The sequence below is a fragment of the Fusarium verticillioides genome, chromosome 3 (genome assembly GCF_000149555.1).
Source record: "Fusarium verticillioides 7600 chromosome 3, whole genome shotgun sequence".
NCBI classification, from domain to species: domain Eukaryota; kingdom Fungi; phylum Ascomycota; class Sordariomycetes; order Hypocreales; family Nectriaceae; genus Fusarium; species Fusarium verticillioides.
In genome coordinates, this window is record NC_031677.1 from 2773457 (window position 1) to 2789905 (window position 16449).

The window sequence follows — 16449 nt, forward strand, 5'->3', positions numbered from 1 at the left end:
ACCTTACCCTGCCCACCTCAGGTTTGATGAGTGCTCGAGTCGGATACGGAGTAAAAGCAAGTGCATTTGGATTGATCCAATGTCTGTCAGAATCCAAAACATGTTGCCTGCTAAACTTAGATTGTCAGGATCGAGGCAGGAACGGCCCAATTGATCGGCAATGCGCCTTTCCAGGTTTCCCTTCCTATCGCGCCACACCACCAACAAATCTTCAACAAAGCACTGTCGCGTCACAGTCCATCTCAAGATCAAATGGTGCCAACAACCAGCGCCGGCGCCCGGACAACGACGCTGATATCCACCGCAGATTCGGACCCGACTCATATGAAGCACAAAATCTGCATCGCGGATCTTGCGGTCGGTAGATATATAGGTCGTCTATCATTTGCAGTGGCTTGTCAACGCGCCCATGTCTGCTCGAGCGCATGACGGAACGGGCACCAACAATGAAGTCGTTCCATGTAGTCTACGGATACCCACGAGTCAATGCAACCACTGTCACTCCCACATTCCTTTAGCAGCACAGATGATCGCCTGTGACAACCAGAGGAGCGATAAAACATCCCACCGGTCCTACCCGCACAATCCACAAGTCACTCAGGAGTTGATCGTTAGCCAACAAAAAGAGAATCTTCCTGGGCCTTTCGACAGGATCCCCAAGGCCCAAGAGAGGCTCCGTTACCCGCGACATCACATGGCTTTACTGTTGTCTCCCTTGGAGCACCGGAGACTTCCATATGCCTGTAACATTTGTCATTGTCTGTGAGTGCCACCGCTCTCTCATCAGGTTGGCCCTACACCGCACTGCATGTATACGTACGCAGTAATTTCTAAATTGATCCTGCCATTCTGCTTTCGCCCCTGGCCAGGACTCCAGGTGCCGTCCTAACAATAACGTTTCCATGGATTGTTTGGCGGAGTTTCTGAACTTTTGTTGCTCGTCGTCCCCACAATCTCGAACTTGGAACAGAAGCACAAGGGGTTCAGTTCAGTCATCTGTCAGACTTGGTTGGAGAAGGTTGAAACAAGCCCAGCTACAAACCACATATGACAGCCTCTACCTGATTCTCGACCTACTTGCGAATTGCCTCCGAGGCGGCCATTTCAATCGCCTTCCCGACAATGTCTTGACTCTTATCTCTGATCTGGTCAGACCAGCAATGGATGCGTCGTTTTGATACCTTGTCTCGCCTCACCTCGCTTCATACCATCCCACAGTCCAGCCTTGCACGTGCTTTGTTACATATCTCACAGGGTAGAGGACGATCATCCTTACGATCTCCCCATCATTCATCCACCTTCTTCCTGTAACAATACAAATCAGCCTTCTTGGCCAATAGGTCCTCATCTCATCTTGACCATGTCTTTCATTCAACACACGTCCTTGCCTCCCGCCCAAATATGCTTTCCCATGAAATACCCCTGCAATCTTGGAGGCCAGCCAGATCCTGGAGAAGATTACATGTACGTATGTACACGCTACCCACGGTGCAGCATTGCACCCCTCTACACCCCTGTTAAGACTCTATTGGCTCGTTCCCGCACAAGCCGCGACAACGGTTATGCGCAACATGCACTAAAGCCGCAACGTCGACTCAGATTCAGAAAATTCAGTAGCAAGTTCAGAGGAAACCTAGCCCGGCACTGTACCCTTGGTTCATCCTTGTGGTTCTTTGTCACTTGCATCTTTGCTGACTGTACCGGATATTACGTCCAGGCCCGATCACGAACAACAGCATTGATGCCTCAGCACCTCAACAGATATCTTGTAAATGCTCCAATCTGGTTTCGTTCTCGACACACGTCACTGTCCATCGCCACAGTACAGACTTGCCAGGCCCGGTTCGTCGCCAATATGCCATAGGCAAGCTCATGAACCAGGTCGAAAGCTCGTTTCTGCCGTCCTAGCATACGTATGTAGTATTGAAGACTGGGATAAGTATCTCCGATTTGGAACCCTGGCCCCGTGAATATGCAGCACCAGAGAGCTCAGGCATGCAACGGATCGCTCGTCCAACTCTCCGCCGCCAGACAGCATCAGACATTAACCCCACCTCTTGTTAGTCGTTGGTGTTCACTCCTGGTGCAGACCGGCCCATGGGTGCGTGGGCAAGCACCACACTTTTTGCTTTCTTATTCTACACCTTCCATGACAGGGGAAGTCCTCGAAATGTGATGACCTTGCTCGGCCCCCTGGGCAAGGACATGGCAGTGACGGCTTCATTCATCTGACTCCACCACAAGGCGTGTTCTGACTTACCAGCTTGGATTCATATATCCGTCCCAAGCCCAGCGCCAATGTGGACTGTTAACATTCTGGATATCACTCCTTCCTACCCAAGACATATCAACTGTATCTTACTCCAGGTTGCGGTTTATGTTCTTGTTCATTCTTTTTATTTCCCCAGACCACAGGTCCCAGAGTCTTTCGTTTAAATCATCACCATCATTTCGTTTCGTTTCGCCCCTAGGATACGATATCTGCTTCGTCGTCCCTACTTCAGGATCACCTCTTCTTCACATTCCTTCTCTTCTAATCCAGTGATACTCTGCTCTATGCTGACTCGCCGCTAAATTATCACGCCCTTGTTCGTCCTTCCGTTGCCATCTCGGAAGTGGTTTCAACGTTTCTGCAGCAGGCCGACCCGTCCCTGGAAGCAAGACAGAAAAATTGGAGGTGCACTGTGTTGGTGTACCTGTCTAGCTACACTCGTCGGTCTCACAACTATTCTTCTCATTTAAGTTGGGCTTGTCCCCCTTCAACAAATCGTCCAAATGCTTGTCACAAGGCAGTACGAAACAGAGCATAGCCGTTGGCCATTCAGCAGATACGAAACATCCCTTACTTCAACAAGCCCTCGCATGTCTAATCCTTACGATGTCAATGTCGAGCTGCCGGCCCCTTCGAGCTGGCAAGCGCACAGTCCAACTACTTCCCATAGTGGCAGTGGACCTGCACAGCAACATCAATCACGAGACGAAGCCTCAAGACTTTCCCTAATGCGCCACCCAGCAGAAAACAGAGGCAATGCTCTGGGAATTCACATGAGACACGGGGCGACTCAGATGTACTCACCCCATCTCCAGACGATAGACCGAGGTGGGATGTCGTTGCCAGGGCCCAGGGACTCGCTCCTTCAGAATGATGGCTACGGGATGAAACCCAGTACCGCAGATATGGAGGACATGATTAACTCAGGGCTGATTGGTGCCCCAAAAACAGCCACTAACAGTACTTTCGTGCCACAGAGTCGCCAAACAAACGACCTCTCGTCCACTCAATCCAGTCAAAGAGCAAGAATCGACTCGTCACAGGATGAAGAGGAGGACGACCTCGATGATGACGATATGCTTGACGGAGAGGGAGAGCTTTCAGCCCAGACTCCAGCAGAAAGGGCGGCTGCTCGACGCAAGATGAAGCGATTCAGGTCAGTGTACGCGTTGCTCGTTCAAGGCAAGAGCTTATTGTTTTAGACTTACCCACCAGCAAACACGGTTTCTCATGAGTGAGTTCGCAAAACAGCCTCACCCAGATGCGGCACACCGTGAACGGCTCTCACGGGAGATTCCTGGCCTCAGTTCGCGCCAGGTCCAAGTTTGGTTCCAGAACAGGTATTCATCAGATTAATGGTCAACATAATCGTCGCTAACCCGTGTGACAGACGTGCCAAAATCAAGCGCCTGAATGCTGACGACCGTGATCGTATGATAAAGATGAGAGCAGTCCCTGAGGGATTCGACAATGTGCAGGCCCTTCATTCTCCCTACGGGGCAGTCCATGGCATGAATGCTCCTATGCCATCACCAGGACATTTCAATACACAATCGTATGCCCAACACATGATAAGACCCTTGATCGTCGATGGACGAAGGCATGATACAAGCGAACATGCTTCTCCGACCGCCATGACCCCGGGATTTGGTGGGATGGGTTACAGCCCCGCCGGCAGTCTGACGAGCTCAGGTCTTGCATCACCGCTTTCACCAGCTCTGAGTGACCGATATCCCTATGGCGGTCACTTCACAGCCCCTCTAACTGGCAGCCCGAGAACATCGCACCCATTCGCACAAAACCATGGGCTTGGAACTCCTGTTGAAATCCATCGATCGAGCCCTCAGCCCATCCCGCCTCCTCTACTTCGCGACCCCCTCTGCAGGGCCAGATCAGAATCCTCGCAGTCGCCGTTGCGACCCAATATTCCATGGAAAGGCGATGCGGTTGACTACTCCTACAGGGGGACGAACACAAGCCCGAGCCTCTCAGACCGACACTCATCTATCTACCACCCTGCGCCACTCAGCAACCCCTCTGTCGCCATGAGTGGCTACGATGCAAACTCAGTTCCCGGCTCCAGGGCCCCTCCCGAGAACCAAATCCACAGAACAGAAATCTGATGTCCATTGATGGGGAGCCCGTGACCAGTGTACTCCAATAGCCAAGCCTTAGTCTGGCAGTATCAAGTTACCGACGCTTCAAGCAGCTTGTGGACAAATTCTAGAGGATGTTGTTCCTCTATGCCTGGCCCATATGCCGTCTGGGATCCTTCATAGGGGAATATTATATGTTTCTTCTTCATACTGTTCGATTTGGCCTTTACTCCTTTTACTTTCAGTACCTACTGTTCGTTGTTTAGTCCTTTCATCTCTTTGGATCTCTTTGCTTTTTCTTTTTGGTCTAGTTTGCATTGCGAAGTGCACCGGGTGCATCAGGGCGTGTAATGTTTTATCTAGAATTTATGATTTGGGTATCTGGTAACGATCATGACTCTTTCTTATGTTCAGGGAGTAAGTCAGATAGCATGACGATAAACATCTAAAGCTGGGATTTAGTGAAAAGTGGTGGCAATCGGCGCAATTGTTGTTCTGGTTTGGGTTTGGGCAGACTGGTTTCTGTCCCCTTTCGAGTTTGGTTGAGTTGAGCAAGTTGATACGGTACTAGTATTATTAGTAACTAAGGCTAGGGAGGGAAAGAAACTCAGGACCTTTATCCTAAAGATTTAGGTGACTTGGCATAAATTTAGGATATCTTTTACTAAGTTTAGGATACCCTTTGATAAATTTATTTTAAACCCTTCACTACCTAAGGTGCGATGTTTTCTTGATCCCCGAGGATAGGTTAAATACCTTAGGTTGGGTAGTTAGTATGTTAGATGGGCATCAGCCCAAGTGGCACAACTGTTTAACTACAGCCTGCTATAAAGAATATAAACAAAATTCAAGGAATATTTATCCAATGTTATTAAAACGATATCTGATCAATGTCCGGTTTATGCAATGAGACATCGCTCAGAACCTTATTAACTACAGACTAGTATATGTTATTTTTTAGAATTTACATTTCAGTCACGAACACTTCCTAGTAAATTCAGACCAGTGGCATTCTGACTGCTAAGGCGAGACAATCACATTCCTGCATAACAACGAGGCCCAGAAAAACTATTGCGAGTTCATCAGAGTCTTTCGCGAGTTTGTTGCTGGCATCCTTTGTTTAAGATCCGAGGGTTTCTTGCTTGATCCTTGAGGGCGGTGTCGATAGCTAATAAATAGCAATACCTTAAAGCAATAACATATAAAAAGAAATGTCTTATATTTACAACATCCTGTACTAATATGTAGTGATGATCTGAGATCTAGCAGATGCTGACAATTAGCCTTCCTTCAATTTCTGGACTGAATCCTCGAGACCAATGCAAGCTCTTCAGAGTCAGACAAGCCAGTTTTCCTAACAGCAGCCAGGCGGTTATCAGTTGTGGTATACATCAAGCTGAAAACAACAGACAAGACTACTAGGTTTACCAGATGTTGGGCGTCATCACGGTACCGAGAGCATGAACCAGATCATTATCGGAACTTACATAGAAGTAGTTGAGGGTAAATAGATACAGAGTGATTCACGCCGCACACGATATCACGGTCAATAAACCAATAAATGAGCCTTTCTTGTTGTCTTTGAAACAAAGCAACAAATGGCCCAAGAGGGTGAGGATATGTCACTTGCATCAGGTCATCATCGCATCATGGTAGCCGCACAAGGGGCCCTCGTGATGATGGTTTTAGGCAAGGTTACTGAAGTGTGCTCTCGGCCACGTATCCCAAGATGTTACAGCAGAGTAGGATCGAGCAAGCTGACAGTTGTTGAGGGATGGTGATGGTCTTGTTTGTATGAAAGAAGAGGGAAAAAATTTGGCGGTTTGGATCAGATCTTATCGACGCGACTTAGTCACGTGATGTGGTTATCCACCAGCATCTTGCTGGGCGACGGGCTGGAGTGGAGAACCGACAGCATCATCATCTCGAACAACACCAAAAGCCATTCAAAATGTCTAGCTATTGGTTCCCTAAACGTTACGAAGCTCCAGGGAGCAGTGGAACTTCTGGCGTCTATATTATCGCGGTACTACTAACAATAACTAACTGTCTAAAGACCTATTCAGTTATATAGTAGTTCCCCAAGTCTTTATCGCTTAGGATATCAGTTCATTAATTACTAATTATAGCATGTTCTTTAGTATAAAGATGATTTATGCCTAGTTAAGTAGAGCCTCTTTCAACTGGCTGATGCATTATCAGCGAAAAGGCTTTTGTGCGGCGTGGCAAAAATTTGGCTCATGCACATCTACTCAAGTAAGAGAGCCTCAAGCTCTTTAGCTGGGCGGGCATACGATATGCTTGCACTCATTGGACCCGATCAAGACGGACGGTTCAATTATCTCGGACTTAAGATTTTGTCCAGACACCTATTACTGATGTATGTATTTACTATTGAGCTGCTTTGGTCCAAACTCTTACCTGCTTGTCACCGCTACCTTGACAGTGTTGACCAAAGAAAGAACAAGACACTGAGAGAAAGGCCAAAGGGAGCACAAACCTGTCAGGATGATATTGCTTTGTTCAAGTTCATATGGACTAAGGTAGAGAACTAATAGTCTGATATTAGAACTCAAGATTGATACATATGCTCCGACACAGTTCACAGGCCGAGACGTGATTCGGTGTCACCGTCTTTGTGGAGCTGAATGCGACAGTGAGTGCAGAAGTCAAGCCAATGAATGGTTGCGATCACTCGGGCAGGAAGACTGTCACAGTACGTACGTTGGTTCTCTTGTCTTTGTTCTGCCTGGCTGCCAGGTCCAGGCCAGCCACTCAGATTAGCGGAGGACAGTACCGAGAGGTGGTCAGTGAGCCGAAAGGCCACTGAAAGGGCCCCCTCGTGTAGCCAGTGAACAGCGGCCTGGCAGGCCTATGTAGGCACGTTCCTGTCTCTGACGGAACTCCACTGACAGCCGGCAGACCCACCTCACCAAAATGCCTTGTCTTTCAGGCTCAAATCACCCTCTGCCTCTCCCTCATTCCAAACACTCCACACAGTCCACACCTCACCTCTCGCCCCCGACCCTGATTCAACCTCTGACATCCTAACCTAACATCGCCCTATTCGACGACAAACCCTCGCTCTGCGCCAGCGACATTCGCCCATTTCCCCTAAATATCGTCGATTACTTTCCCTCGAACTCCGCAAAGACCACTACAAGACTGCTATCTGCTCGCGCCGCGCCGGCTCCGCTCACCGAGTCCCGAGGAAAACCCAGTGCAGTGCATGACGTTCGGCTGAAGAGAGAAGCGGAGCGCAGCGACTCTCGGTCGACGACCGGCGCGACTCTCGCCCACAAATCTCCCTCGCGGAGTCGTCCACGATGTCGTTCCATCCTCAGACTCCCCAGAGCCCATCGCAATTCTCCTCCGGGACCTCGGAGCCCGTGTTAAGCGTGACAACCTCAATGACCTCCACAGCCACGCCAACCACCTTGCCGACTCCTGCCCACAGCGTCACTGGAAGCGCCCATCACGACCTTGCAATGACCGACGACTCCCCCCACAAGCGGAAGCGCTCTGTGGATGACAGTGGCGACCGCGAGCAGAAGAAAGTCCACACCGAGGAAAGCAAGCTGGGCATTGAGGACCTGCATCTCGATGTAGGGAAGAAATACCTTCTTTGCCAGACTCCTCATCCGGAGTCATTACCACGCGTCTCGGAAGATCTTTATGACATGTTCAACCTCAGTGGGCTCGCCGCCGAAGTAGCTCGGGAGAAGCCAAATGGAGAAAAGAACGCATTACGTTCATCTTACACAGGCCATATGAAGAACTTAGGTATTGCTGGCAACTGGAAAGTGCGAGTAACAGACAAGGACTCTAACGCCGAGAAACCCGACTTCTTCGACATCCTGCATATGCCCGATGAGGATTGGGATAACACGATAGTCAAGGGTCAAAACATCAAACACGGGCTATCACAAGCAAGTCTCTCCGCCCTCGGACGAGCAGTAACCATGGCCAAAGGACCTATAGGCAAGAAGGACTGGGACACTTCAAGATTAGGACTTCAGTCACCCGGCCTGGATTCAAAGCAAACTTCGTCAGCGAGACCTACCGCTCCCAACACTCCGCTCAACGTACCTGGCGCAGTAGGACGACTAAAGGCTCAGGGGCCCTCAGCAAACGATCCAAACCGACCAAAGCGTAACGTGAAGAAGCGAACATATGGTGATAGCAGTTTCGAGGGCTATGGCGAAGGCTACCCTGACGATGACACAGCTGCGGATGGGGGCTACTCAACGGGAGAGGGAGAGGGCGGCCAGAAGCGACGCAAGAAGAATCCGGGAAGCACCTCGCCATACCCGAGTGCTATGCGCCAGCAAAGCTACGGCCCTGGCATGGTGGGCGCATGAAATATCTCGACGGTAGATGCCCAGTCATGTCTCATGTTTCACGACTTGTATACACACTATGAAACGATTCCAACAGGCATTTGTCCCCTGGGTCTCGTATACGCTACACAAACAAAAAAATCTCGATGCAACTTGCTTTGACAGCCTCCTCGGCTTTTAATCTTCAATCTTGGGTTTTCATTTTTTTTTCTGCATTCTGAGGGGACGGACACACGATGTGCGTCCCAACGAGCATGGCGTTTGGGCAAAGGAGAGAGGCGGCATATGGGTAAGGTTGGCCGGTCACTCGGGGGTAGGGGAGGCATGTTTCTACGTTTCTTATTTCTCTCAAAAGACGACACGGCCTAGCACAAGGGGCGCGGACACTGGGCAGTGGTGATAACAATAGTCAGGGCTTGGGCAAGTTACTAGAAGGTTGAGGTATAATTTTTGACCTATTTATGCCATCTCACCTTGTACCAAATCAAGTTGTTGACTATCCCAACATCAATGGACGGATGCAACAGTGAAGTAAGGCATGCACTGCAACAATAACGCAATAGGTATTGAACATATTATATGGCGTGCATGATGCATAACGCCAGAAGAAAAAGATGAAAACAGGTACATAGATTAGTTGAGCATCATATGTAGCTAGGTAATCCACATCGGAGTATGCCGCTGCTTGGCACAGGAAATGTTCCTGTGTGATGAACTTCTTTGATGAGTTTAGGATATGCTTAGGATGGGTTAGAATAATTATGATAGGTTCGATTTAACTCCAAGATTTCATTGGTCGCTACCTCGCCTTCGTGGCTCGAGGTTGCCCAACGCTAGCTACAATGGGCATCTACCTCAACACTCTGACCTCTACAAGGAAGAAGACAAGATGATATCAACAGCCATCATCGCCGACTCACATGCGGCAAAGAAGGAGGATACACAACTCAACCAAGCCATTCGTCAGTAGAAGTACGGGCATGCATTCATGCTCACCGGAGCACCTGTTTTCAACACATAGTACAGCATCGCTGGTCAGCTCATGCCACTCCCAGTGAGCTTTGTCGACAGCCCTGTTTCTAGTCAGTCTGATACGCCCCAGTAAGAAAGATTCAGTGTCTGGACCTCAGAGAGCAACATCTCCTTCGATACGCCAGGTCTCAGAGCAAAAGAAGACTCGCGCTCATGAGATTGGCTTTGTTAGCAAAAGCACAGAGAGAGGCTTATAAGAATTACTTCTTCGCATTCCCACTGATAACCAATGGCCTCTCAGGTAACAGCATGCTGTCGACAAAACAGATACAGCTACGGCGCTACCGTGGGGTTTTATGTAAAGAAGACATCGAAGAGCTAAACGGTTTTATCAAAGGCGAGATCCGGGAAAGGACGAGGAGGTAGCAACATTTCCACGCGAACCGCAATAATCAACGCTCATCTTGGTACAGATTGGGGCCTCATCATCAATACTAAAAAAGGGGGAAAGAAGAAACTCAAAAAGACGACTCACCGGTAGTAGCAAAACTTAGATCACTTACTCCGTAGAAATATCTTCAGTTACGATGCAGAGGGTGATAAGAAGGAAGAAGACCTCAACTTAGAGGGCGACGGGAGTGCGGAGGATGGGCCAAGCTTCCAGCCAGGGGTCGTGTCTCATCCGGTTGACCATACGCAAAGATATTTGACCATTGACACTTATCGCTTGCTAATCTTCGTATGTATCCCGCGCAAATAAAAAAAACAAATCTAGATAGTTACTTGAAAGGGACAAAAACCGATACTCGCTCATCTTCCAAGCCTTGTATGTAGTATCATTGCGCATATCTCGTTATATCCAGCCATTACATCCTCTCACCCCATGGTCTACATGCACCTTAGAATGAATTGCCACCCGCTGCGCTCATATCTTTCAACAATTGTTACAGTCCTCTCCAAAGTTGCCGTTCTCGACTGTTGGGTATGCGCCAGTAGTCATCTCAGCCCAGCTCCAATCTAGCGTCATTGGCAAAGAAAAGAGGTCTTGCGGAAGAAGCGGCTGCTGGAATGCTGCTACTGGAATCTGCGGGGATGAATTCATGTTTGTGTCGCCATAATTCATTGAGTCAAAGTCGCCCGACTGAGGCACCGGGAACTCTTGAGGCCAGCCAGCTGACATTGCCGAAGGAGAAGGGTCGTTCATTGGACTACCCATGGAGAACTGTCCCATTGAGGCACCGTTCTGGGGAGGCGATAACTGGGCTTGTGATGATCTTCTCTGAGAATTAGAAGACGCTGAAGTAGTTGTTGCTGGTTCTGCAGTGCTAGGCTGTCGAGCCGTGGCCGTAGTAGCGTTGGTAGATGATTTATTGGTATCGTGGTTCTTACGCTTGCGTCGAGAAGACTGTTCTTTTTCAGCCTTGTCGATTACAGCCTTGGCTATACGCTCAAACTCGGCACATATACCGAGCATTCGATGCACACCGCCCTGTTCAGCCTCCTGTCCAAGCATGGAGAGGAAGGTTACCACAATGTTCATGAGTCGAGTGTCTGACTTTGCTCGGGGATCGAGTGGGTTCTGTAAGATATTTCCAAACAGCGTCACCAGTGCAGAAACAGGAAAATAGAGAATCATCCTGACAGTGATGTTAGTGTATCGCCAGTATGATGAGAGTTCGTAACCTACCAAACGCAGGCAAAATCGCCTTGAGGCACATATTTTAGCAACGAGACTGAAGCTCGGGCTGCAGCCGTGCATAGTGCTGCAGAAGAAAACACCCGCGGGTTTAGTGGTCGGGCATTGAGACCCTGAATGGCATAATTGGCCAGTCGGCTGGTCCAGAGTCCATGGGCAACTGACATGCGGTGAATGGTTGTCAGGCAGTTATAATAGGTAAGATGCAACATGACAACGTGAAGAATCAGAGGAGTGTGCGAGGCATTGATGTCGTGCTCGGGCCGATAGTCAATCGGGATGCGATCCTTCCATTCTTCCAACTTGTGATCCAGCTCGCCGATGGTGTGGAGTAGTTCACCATCTGATTGCTTTGTAGCTTGAACAGAGTACAGCCTCTTATATACTTCACTCTCTATAGTGGCAAACTCACACATAACCCGGAAGAGATTCATCTTACCCTTGCCATCTGCCAAGGGGATATTGCCAATGTTGTCCTCCGGGTCAGCATCCGGAAGCTCAACGTTCATGTCGTCATCGTCCTGGGCAGGTGGACGACCCGCTCGGAGGCAGAGATCTTTGTCTAACATATATGCGATCCAGAAGACTCTTTTCCGTTGCTCGATCTCTATAGGGTTCAGGTTGAAACCAGTCCCGCGCTTATGGAGACCGATACTGTGTGCCAGGCGCATGGCTGCTGAGACTAGTAGCAAAGTGGGCTGAGGGTTTGGCGTTCCTTGCAAGAACAAAGCCATACCAAGGAGGGCTTGAACACTCAACAAATCGGTGTTGCGCATGGTCAGCTCGGGAAATACTCCGATGGCATTCTTCAAGTGACCCCATGCCTTTTCGTCCTCATCCTGTGGTACCAGATTGCTCATAACTCGCAAACGATGGGCAATCGCGAGCGCACAGTTGAGACTGGCCCACCATCCAGAGCCTTGGTAAGGGTCTGATGAGTATTGAAGATGTACTAGGTGCATGAATGTCGGCCGATGAAATAGAGGGAAGATGCAATTGAAGTTGTCAAAGAAGTCCTGGAGAAGTGAAAGTGCCTCAGGTTTGGGGGGCAGAGGCCGGAAGATCGGCCGTTGGAATAAGTCACCAAAGACTTCAGGTTTCCAATTAGTCCATTTGTGGTCATCGACAGATATATCTGATATGGTCCGTTGAAAGGAATCATCCCCTGTTTTCGAATTCACCCACGACACTCCCTTTGGTGAAAATATGGAGAAGCCAGATGACGATCCTACAGCATGTCAGTAACGGTGTTCACACAGATACAGCAGTAACTTACCAATGTATCTGGTCTCTCCAAAATTATTTGTTACTAAAGAACACATCAACTCTGAAAGAGCCTCCACTTCTTCCTGATCTTCCTTTTTGATATCATCCACATTAGCAGCTGGTGCCGGAGCTGTTGATGGAGCTGTCGAGGGAGCTGGTGTTGCTGATTTGCGTTTATCATCCTTGGGCGAGGTAAGTGAACTTTGAGGGGTCATCTCGCCGCCATCTGCGGCAGCCGATGGGCCGGATGTCGATTGAGATGGTGAATTAGGGTTGGATACCACAGGCATTGACACCTGTCTCGACTTCTCTTGTCTTTCCAGTAACCTTTTCTCTAACGCGCCAAGGTCATCATCATCTTCGTCAAGGAGGCCTGTATATAAAAGGTCAGTACAAAGAGGTCGTGTCAGTAAGGAAAATTCTTCAAACCACTTACCAGAAAGTCTCAAAAGATGCTCCATACGGTTCAGCCGGTTCTCGAGCCCCTCGATATACTTGGCACTTGATACCTGTCAGTAAGCACATGATGTCGCAATGAGGTTGAATGTCATACCCTTTAGGAGGAGCACGCTTCTTCTCAACTTGCGTGAAGACACACTCGGTCTTATAGTTGATACAGTGAGTACAAGAAGGCATCTTGCCATCACACTTGATCTTTTTCTTCCGGCACATATCACAGGCCTGTTGGAGTTCCGATCAGCACACAATACTCTCTAAAGCCGGCTGCGCCGGGGGTCTATCTTAGGTCCCATACCCTAGCAATCCTCCTTCTCTTGGGGTCGTTTGCATCTTCAAGCAACATAGCCGAATCATTGAACATCTGCGCAGCAATCTCTGGGGGCAACTGCGGTATGCCATCGTAGCCACCAAAAACCTGTGGCGGCTGATTCATGATCGGCGGGGCCATGCCCGGGACCTGAAAGCCCATATGGTCCATCCTGTTCGTAGTGGGAGGGTTTTCTGATTAGAGCAGTCGGTTGAAGTGGGAGTATCGCGTTTCGAGGTTCGCAAAGCGGCAGTCCCGTGGGTCAATTCAGAGGTAATGAGTCGTCGCCTTGCGACACGAGAGTTGGAATGCGACAAATCAACCGTTATAGTGCGATAGGCTGGGCTGTGAGAGTCTCAGTCACTGTGAGATCATCTGTGCGATACGGAGAGTGGGAGCTGGAGCTGGAGCTGGAGCTGAAGCCGGAGCTGTGGAGTGAAGAATATTTTGTTGGTTGGGGTAAACCGCAGATCGGAACCCACGGATCACTAATAGTTATTAAGGTATGATAATTCAGACAAGGAGCAAGGAGACGGAGTCGAAAAGGAAGAAGCCGAGGTGGGTGATTTGGAGGCGCCGGTGGGCTAAAAAGCTCCCAGACCAGGTCAAGTCTGCGGTCGACTAACGTTAGCTTGGTTAAGACCCGACTCTATGACTATCACTGTCAGACTGAGGCGGAGGTGAAGTGGGGTGGCGGAGTTTGGTTGGTTTTGTCTTGGTGTGAACTACTGTGGCGGGTATAGTAGTCGACTTTCAAGACACGACGGCGATGAAGTTGAAGTTGATGATGGAATTGAAATCCAAGTCTATGTCGCCAGATCGTGGTGTTGACGAAATTTACATTCATCCGTGTCAACCGATAATGACAAATTCAAAGCATAAACCGGCAAGTCAAGTATCCGTTAGCATTTGCAACTGCAACTGGAACCTGCTTCAGTTACCAATTGGTACCTTGCTAACCTCAACTTGGACCGGTGAGACAAGAGAAGTCGCAGGGGAAGGCAAGGACTCAATGCGCGGGTATTTGTTTCGAATCCGGGAACGAGGAAAGAAGGCAGGTACTCCGTACCTACTACCTACTTACCTAAGGTACCTGCCACTCCTGGTGCATCAAGACCTTTCATTGAGACCCTCGACCCTCAATCAGTGGAGGGGAGGGTGCTGAAAAAATAAGCGACAAAAGAGTGTGCTAAGGTTTGTCGCAAATCATCCTGGGCTTGTCCGAGTATTTCTTTCACTGCGAATGAGGTCTCGAGATTTCTAACTGCTACATTAGTACTTACCTATGTAGTAGGTGAGGTACCTTAGGTACTATTTAACTGCCATTGAGCATCAAGGCGAGGCCGCCGGCAGTCGTCAATAGACGCTCCCTTCAATAGCTCATGGCGGTGTCATTGGCTTCAGCCAATCGTGTCAGTCAATTATCCTAGAATAGAATTGACGATGTGAGATGCCCTACTGTAGCCGCAGATCAGTTGAATAAACAATATGTTGGTATCCATACATAGTACTAAGTTACCTACTGGTAGCTCTCTGCCGCAAGCAACGATATGATGTACAGATTTGTAAACTCATCTTCCACCTCTCCAGCAAATGATCGTCATAGGGACCCCTGATTCTACGGCAGTCAATCTTAACTGCTGAAGGCCTCCACTGTAATTCGTCTCTGCTCTTGGCAATGGGTCGCTGAGAATAGCCAACTGTTTATAGAACAGGGTACATGACCCGGAATCCTTCTCTGGATGGATCAAGTCTCCATGTATACACCCTTTACTTACATGCTACCTACTAGGTAATGTAGGTAGGTGCTACGTATATCTTACTATAACGCAATTCTGAACTCGGGCATTGCTCGATCGGTAGGTTGGTTAATAGATTCTACTACTCTTTCCAACGTACCTAGTCAAGCCACTCTTCCGCAAATAGTATGGCTTCAGCCTAGTAGACCTTGCTAAATATTGACAGCCAAAGTACTATGTAGCGACACTGGCGTTAAACAAAAGCTTGCTGTTCATCTCATGGTTTATATCCGTCAAGTGACCGTCGGGGCTACCAGGATGCCTAGGTACTAAGCCAACTCTATGATCAATCAATACCTCTCTGACGGGCTTCAATATTGATCTTTGTGTCAAGACCGGAAAGCCTTGTTATCGGTCGTCTCTCCTGGCCCCCGATCTTGCAGAGAATCTGTATGCGACCTAGATCCCCTGATGACGTGTCTCAGACTTAAAACACACAGACAACCGTTGGAACCTAACTAAACTACCTATACTTTATCTAGTGTCTAGCCACCCATGCCAACTTGTGTCAGCCTACTAGCCTAACTAGTCAATGTCAACGGCTCTCTAAACACCTGGCAACTTAGTGGATTCAATTTCAATTGGAAAGAGATCGTCCATCCCGAATACGTCGCTTCGTCCGAACCCAAGGGGGGCTGTGCATCCCGAAACACTTCCTTCTTGACTCGTAACAGTATTAGACAAAGCAGCCAATTCTTGGTAGAAGGCGCGGGCAATTCAGGTTCATCTAGCCGCTGTATTAAATAATAACATTCATTATCGTGGAGCCAGAGCCGCCGTTGCCCACGTCAAAATATATACCTTATTGCTTAAATTGAAGATGGATTTCGAGGCCATCACTTGAATTCCTTATAACACTGTGGTGCCTACCTACATGAAGGCAGTCGAATGTTTCTTGCGAATCCGTCATCCGTAAGAACTCACCTCGTCTTTCTTTCAGGGTCCCAACCTTTTGTTGTTTCGGATTCGCCGCGGGTAGTGTTTGATATGCAGCCAGCCAATGCACACCAAAAGTCTAATGAGACTGACCCAGCCTTGGAGAGCAAGAAATAAACTCAGCAAAATGCATTAGATCCTACTCCGTAAACTTATCCTAGACTTATAATAAGTTACCCAAATCTTCATATCTTTAGGATCAGCAGCACAAGGTATCCTAAACTTGTCATAAGTTACATATCAAGGTCCTGAGTTTCTTTCCTCCCCTAGCCCAGGTGTAAGGAAGAGCTCTGAGCCTATAAGAGA

The 16449-nt window shown here is 48.7% G+C and overlaps 4 protein-coding genes across 9 annotated transcripts; 3 read left to right on the top strand and 1 right to left on the bottom strand.

The window, feature by feature from the left end:
* The first annotated feature begins 7 nt into the window (after positions 1–7).
* FVEG_05173 (hypothetical protein) lies at positions 8–5221 on the top strand. 5 transcript variants are annotated; one of them, XM_018893267.1, is made up of 4 exons: positions 8–56; positions 129–3428; positions 3475–3612; positions 3663–5221. In XM_018893267.1, exons 2-4 carry the CDS (start codon positions 2776–2778, stop codon positions 4393–4395), a joined length of 1524 nt encoding a protein of 507 aa, XP_018750100.1. In that variant the 5' UTR covers positions 8–56; positions 129–2775; the 3' UTR covers positions 4396–5221. The 5 variants fall into 5 exon arrangements, with proteins under 5 accessions (XP_018750100.1, XP_018750101.1, XP_018750103.1 ...); XM_018893268.1 differs by lacking the exon at positions 8–56 and having other exon boundaries at positions 174–255; positions 308–3428; XM_018893270.1 differs by lacking the exon at positions 8–56 and having other exon boundaries at positions 1251–1464; positions 1718–3428; positions 3663–5108.
* A 2146-nt stretch (positions 5222–7367) lies between these two features.
* Positions 7368–9347, top strand: FVEG_05174 (hypothetical protein). Its single transcript, XM_018893272.1, has one exon. The coding sequence runs from the start codon at positions 7695–7697 to the stop codon at positions 8727–8729; it is 1035 nt and encodes a 344-aa protein (XP_018750105.1). The 5' UTR covers positions 7368–7694; the 3' UTR covers positions 8730–9347.
* Positions 9348–9893: 546 nt separating this feature from the next.
* On the top strand, positions 9894–10106 carry FVEG_05175 (hypothetical protein; the record flags this gene model as incomplete). Its single annotated transcript, XM_018893273.1, has 1 exon — positions 9894–10106. One exon carries the CDS (start codon positions 9894–9896, stop codon positions 10104–10106), a length of 213 nt encoding a protein of 70 aa, XP_018750106.1.
* FVEG_05176 (hypothetical protein) lies at positions 9972–14089 on the bottom strand. Of its 2 annotated transcripts, XM_018893274.1 has the most exons (6): positions 13397–14089; positions 13196–13323; positions 13079–13143; positions 12653–13015; positions 11368–12604; positions 9972–11317 (listed from the first exon to the last, which is right to left on the bottom strand). In XM_018893274.1, the coding sequence occupies exons 1-6, from the start codon at positions 13577–13579 to the stop codon at positions 10615–10617; spliced, it is 2679 nt and encodes an 892-aa protein (XP_018750107.1). In that variant the 5' UTR covers positions 13580–14089; the 3' UTR covers positions 9972–10614. The 2 variants fall into 2 exon arrangements, with proteins under 2 accessions (XP_018750107.1, XP_018750108.1); XM_018893275.1 differs by having other exon boundaries at positions 13196–14089.
* Positions 14090–16449: the final 2360 nt, after the last annotated feature.

What these genes read in the sequence shown, in the direction of transcription:
- FVEG_05173 (XM_018893267.1), top strand. Translation starts at nt 2,776, where the DNA reads ATGCTTGTCACAAGGCAGTACGAAACAGAGCATAGCCGTTGGCCATTC. An exon ending in CGCAAGATGAAGCGATTCAG is followed by an intron (nt 3,429 to 3,474) that starts GTCAGTGTACGC and finishes TTATTGTTTTAG; the next exon opens with ACTTACCCACCAGCAAACAC. An exon ending in CAAGTTTGGTTCCAGAACAG is followed by an intron (nt 3,613 to 3,662) that starts GTATTCATCAGA and finishes CCCGTGTGACAG; the next exon opens with ACGTGCCAAAATCAAGCGCC.
- FVEG_05174 (XM_018893272.1), top strand. Translation starts at nt 7,695, where the DNA reads ATGTCGTTCCATCCTCAGACTCCCCAGAGCCCATCGCAATTCTCCTCC.
- FVEG_05176 (XM_018893274.1), bottom strand. Translation starts at nt 13,579, where the DNA reads ATGGACCATATGGGCTTTCAGGTCCCGGGCATGGCCCCGCCGATCATG. An exon ending in AAGCGTGCTCCTCCTAAAGG is followed by an intron (nt 13,144 to 13,195) that starts GTATGACATTCA and finishes ACAGGTATCAAG; the next exon opens with TGCCAAGTATATCGAGGGGC. An exon ending in GCATCTTTTGAGACTTTCTG is followed by an intron (nt 13,016 to 13,078) that starts GTAAGTGGTTTG and finishes TTTTATATACAG; the next exon opens with GCCTCCTTGACGAAGATGAT.